The following is a 4,702-nucleotide window of genomic DNA, read 5'->3' on the forward strand; positions in this document are numbered from 1 at the left end:
ATCGAACCGAACCGAACCGTGAATTTTGTGTATCGTTGCACCCCTAGTAACTACATGCTGTGCAGCTGTGTTCAGGTTTTGCGTTTCTGCTTTATTACTTGAAGTAAAACAATGGAAACTATGCTGGTGCTGAATGTTTCTGCAGACAGGCCGGAACATAAACACCCCTGTTATCTTCTTCAATGCTGTGGTTTGGATTGACATAAACTCCATGTCAACCCAAAGTTCATATTTCAAATTACAAATAACTCCCTGCTGTGTTTCAGACATTTTGTGCATGAATTTACGTTAAAACAATAAAAATAAATAAAAACATTCTGCAGCCTAGTGTCCCATTCCTTTTTACCCCTTATTGAAGTTGGGCACCATGTGTGAATATTTTTTATGATGTTACTTGAAGATAAAGTGTATAAGCACACAGTCTAAAAAACAAAAATATATGCCAATACATAATTCAGAACTGTGTTTGATAGTGTGTTGGTCCTGTTGTTATGTTGGCTTGGTTGTGCCACTTTGTGTTCGTAGCTTTTCTAGCCTTGTGTTTTCATATCTCAGTGTTGATTAAAAAGGGCAACTTGTTCTTTTTTTAATCATATGATGTTTCAATTATTAAAGATGCAAAAAAAACTTTTTTAATGAGTTAATAAATTCAATTTAATGTAGCCCTAAAAATAAGACATGCCATAAGGAGTTTTACACCTAAGATGATAAAATACAGGTATAGCTCATCTATAAGATTTATGATGCACTCAAGACAAACTTTTAAATGAGGTTCTGAAGGCAGGATGTCTCATTTTGTTGAAATATCTTTACTGAGGAGATGGGTCAAGGAGAGGTACCGGGCATGTGCAATCCTGTGTCTCTCAGTATAACCAAAGCGTTTTTTGATCACTTTGATTCCCTCTGAGTCATGAGTTTATGGCCCACCACTGCCACTATCTACAACAGATACTTCTGTTTTTAACCCACTAAGTTTGAGGATAAACACACAACTGACCTTCAGCCCGCCACCACCACCTGACACAGAGGTGCTCATCGCTTGTTTCTCAGCTTCTTCCTGTTTTTTCCTTTTCCTTTCGACTGCTTCTGGATTTTTAACACCCCTGTACGCCGTCTGGAAAAAAGTGTGGGGTATAATCAAGTGCCAAGATGCAACAGCTTGATAATAAGTGTTTTGTTTTGTCTATATTTTCAGCATATACAAACAGTCTCAAAAGCATGCATGTGGGTTTTAATAAATTATTTTACCACAACCTTTCAGGTGCACACAAGGCTTGTTCAACCACAACCAGCGAGGGGGCATTCAACTGCCAAATAAGGCAGTTCAGCTGAAGGTTGAAGCAGCTACTTTCAGCAGTGCTGTGCTGCTCAACTGAAACGACTGTGGGTTGTTAGAGACCAGTGCTTTGACCTGCATCAGAGTGTGAACTGTCATGGTGTTGGAAGATTTAAGGATGAAAACGGTGACTGGGAGCACAAGGTTGTGGTAGTTAAGCCAATCCAGAAGACTCACCTGGCCAGGTAGAGTTTTTCACCCTGGTCCAGGTCTACTTACCTTGAGAGAACTCTAGTGCGTCTCTTTTTCAAGTGGGTTTTCTGTGCGATAAAAAATACTCACCACACTGTAAACTAACTCCACCTTTAATACTGCACTCAGTTACCAGATTACTGGGTACGTATGTGGCGCCAAAGACACAGTCCAATACATAAATACCGGTAAATAATACATTTTGTGAAGTTCAGTTTTTGGTGAAACTTTTGTTTGTTTGTTTTTTTACAGAGCTCACTTTAAGAATGGTGACTTTTATTCATATTTTAATTCTACTACCAAAAATGCACTTCTAGTGATGTTATAAAAAAGCTAAAACAAAAAACAACACAATTCAACTTCACTGCTGATTTCAATGAGTGATGGCAGAGTTCATGTTTGTACTTGTACTGAATAACACACCTCTGCTATAGCGAGCTGCACCCAGTAACCTGGTAAATGTACTACACACGTGTAACAATGTTTTAGTACTTGAAAAATGGACAATAAGACGCGACTCGTCGTAACTTACCTCTTTTTGTCTCTTTTCGGCGGCTTCAGCTAACTGTTGTCTCCGGGTCTCCTGTTGGAAACATGGGAAACTTGTGAGCTAAAGCTGTCCTCTCTGAGCTAAGCATGTTGGGCCTAAAGCATACTTATTAACATGCCGCTGTTCACATACAGTCAACGCCTCCTCTGCGTTACCTACCAGGGCCCATTGGTGTCCTAATGGTGATTAATCAAATTCACGTGGGCTCAGCTAATTCCTATATCAATTCGTACTCATTACTACTATACAGCTGACCGAATTATTGTTAAAGCTGTGTAATAACAATCATAGTAACTTAACTTACAGGATCTGGAGTGACCACAACGTCGTCCGCTGCTCCACCAAGGCACGGTAAGCACATCCCCATACTTCAGTTTTTAATTTAGGCAGTAAAAGGCAACGCTGAAAATTAGTTTTCTCTGTTTTCGTGGTGCCTAACTACAAAACTAACTAGATGGCAGGCCCGTTTATAATGCTGGGTGAGAGTTCAGGCAAATAAAATAGGAGCAGCAGCAGCTTCTATTCCCAACTACTACTACTGCTGTTGGGTCATCTGGCATAACGTTACCGTTAGCTACGGAACATTAGCATTCTAGCTAGCGGCTACCACTACAAGCCCAGCTGCGTCTCCAAGCCGCATGATAAATTACTCCTCCTCGCACCTCTTGTTTAATCGCCGCGACATTTGGAAAACAGCAGTGTGGAAGTCAGACGCCTCAGTCAAATGCTTTTTTTCCTCCTTTGAGTTTGTTTTGGTCCGAGATCAACTGGCTGACGAGTCAGCCAAAGTATGTTCACTAGCGATAGGTTAGTAAACACTCTTTTACTGTTCGCCTCCAATAAAAACAAGAGTAACCATACTGCAATACCACCATGAAAAACACAAAAAAATTACTACTGTTTTTAACAGTTGACAGTACAGTAAGTAGTTGTAGTCTTATGTAGTTTTTACTCTCTGAATAACAATTAGGTGTAGCGGGACTTTGAACATAACTAGCTGACAAGGGGCGGATACTTTGCTTGTAGATAGGTCAGCAGCACCACCTTGTGGCGAAGAGTGGAACGAATCGAATGAGAAATACTTTATATTCTTTTGTTACAACGACAATAGTAATGATAATGATAATAATAATAATAAACCTAATAACTAATATTAACTAGCAGGTATATTTCTGCTAGATATATAAACTGTTTTATTCAAGTGATAGAAGGTGGGAGTGGAGTTGAATATGTTACAGAAAGTGCTCTGCTGCTTGTCCAGTAAGGGGTGCCGAGGGCAGTTGGGATTTTCCCTGATGGATAACAGACCTATTCTCCACCACGACAAAAGTGTCCAGTTTGCAGCCAGTCATAGACCCAACCTTCCTAATCGGTTTATGTAGTATGCTGGTGTCACCAGCTCCCCAGCAGACCACCGCAAAGTACACTGTGTTCACCACAGCTGAGTGACAGAAAATATCCATGATTTTGCTGCACACTTTGAAGAATCTCAGGAAATTAGATCTTGCTCATCCCCTTTTTGTGTATGGCATCTGTGCTGATCTTCCACTTCAGCCTGATGTAAATGTGGATGCGCATAATCAAAATAATAACAAAATATACGACAAAAGTTCTTTCAGATCTACAAACAAGCCTCGTTACTTAGCAGAAATTTTAAAATGTCTTCAGTCACTTATTTTGGTAGTTATTGTCAGTCAGAATGAGAATCAGAATACTTTATTAATCCCTGGGGAAATTATGTAAATTAGTTATCTAACTTGTGAAATCCAATTGTCATCTGGGCATCCGCATGGAGTCCAGTGCAATCTGGTAAAGGTTTACTGATTTACACTCAAAAAAGGTATTACAAGCTCTTGTTTCCCTCTGGTAGTTATGCATTTAACATCATCTTTGCTCTTTTGAGAATTTTTATCACAGATTGTAATTCTCTCTGGTAACAAGTGTTTTTGCTGGATATACTCCCCTGTAATAAGATATTATAATACCAGGATATTATATCCCTTTATTCTCATTCCCACAAGGACTCTCGTGGTGTACACATAACTACCTTGCAAGCAGAATTCACCCCTATAACCTGCACAGTAAATGTTGAAATGATCAGATCAACAAAAATGTAAACAAATGTTTAGGGTTCATTATTCCCTATAAATCTTGTTTCGAAGCAAAAATGAATTAACACAACAAAACGCTAAAAAGTTTTTATTTAAAAAAAACAAAACCCTTAAAGGGGTGGATAGATTCACAGTATGTTCTCTTAATACACTTACACTCTAACTTACACAATCTCCCGAGAAACCTTTGTGTGTGAAATGAGTAATGTTCCATAAAGCACTCAATATGCTACAGTCAATAGTCTGAGAGTTTAATGTTGTACCCCTCTTTGTCGGACCAAACCTCAAACTCCACCCATTCATCCCTGCTGCAGCGTCTGGGCTATTTCACAGCTTTAAGTGCTGCACTGTGGGACTGACAGGTCCATGAGGCTGCACAGCGTTTGCAGTTTGTGCAAGTTATCATTCAGAAACGTATTGATGGGGGAATTATACTGAAGGTGGGAGCAAATGCAATGGAAGTTAAGGCGTCACAAGCTCTAGGCACCTCCTCAGGTAGGTTCAGCTCACTTC

At 39.6% G+C, this 4,702-nt stretch overlaps 1 protein-coding gene across 1 annotated transcript in view; it reads right to left on the reverse strand.

Annotated features, from left to right (window-relative positions):
- Positions 1–3,038, reverse strand: part of svip (small VCP interacting protein) — a 5,711-nt gene extending 2,673 nt beyond the window's left edge. Inside the window, exons 1-3 of the mRNA XM_005727971.2 lie at positions 2,383–3,038; positions 2,061–2,111; positions 998–1,114 (exon numbers count right to left, since the gene is read on the reverse strand). Coding sequence (XP_005728028.1) covers positions 998–1,114; positions 2,061–2,111; positions 2,383–2,445 — 231 coding nt within the window. The 5' untranslated portion in view covers positions 2,446–3,038. The remainder of the gene's footprint in view (positions 1–997; positions 1,115–2,060; positions 2,112–2,382) is intronic.
- Between the last annotated feature and the right edge of the window lie 1,664 nt (positions 3,039–4,702).

This window comes from Pundamilia nyererei, unplaced genomic scaffold (genome assembly GCF_000239375.1).
Source record: "Pundamilia nyererei isolate P.nyererei 1_Seehausen unplaced genomic scaffold, PunNye1.0 scaffold00027, whole genome shotgun sequence".
Lineage (NCBI taxonomy): Eukaryota > Metazoa > Chordata > Actinopteri > Cichliformes > Cichlidae > Pundamilia > Pundamilia nyererei.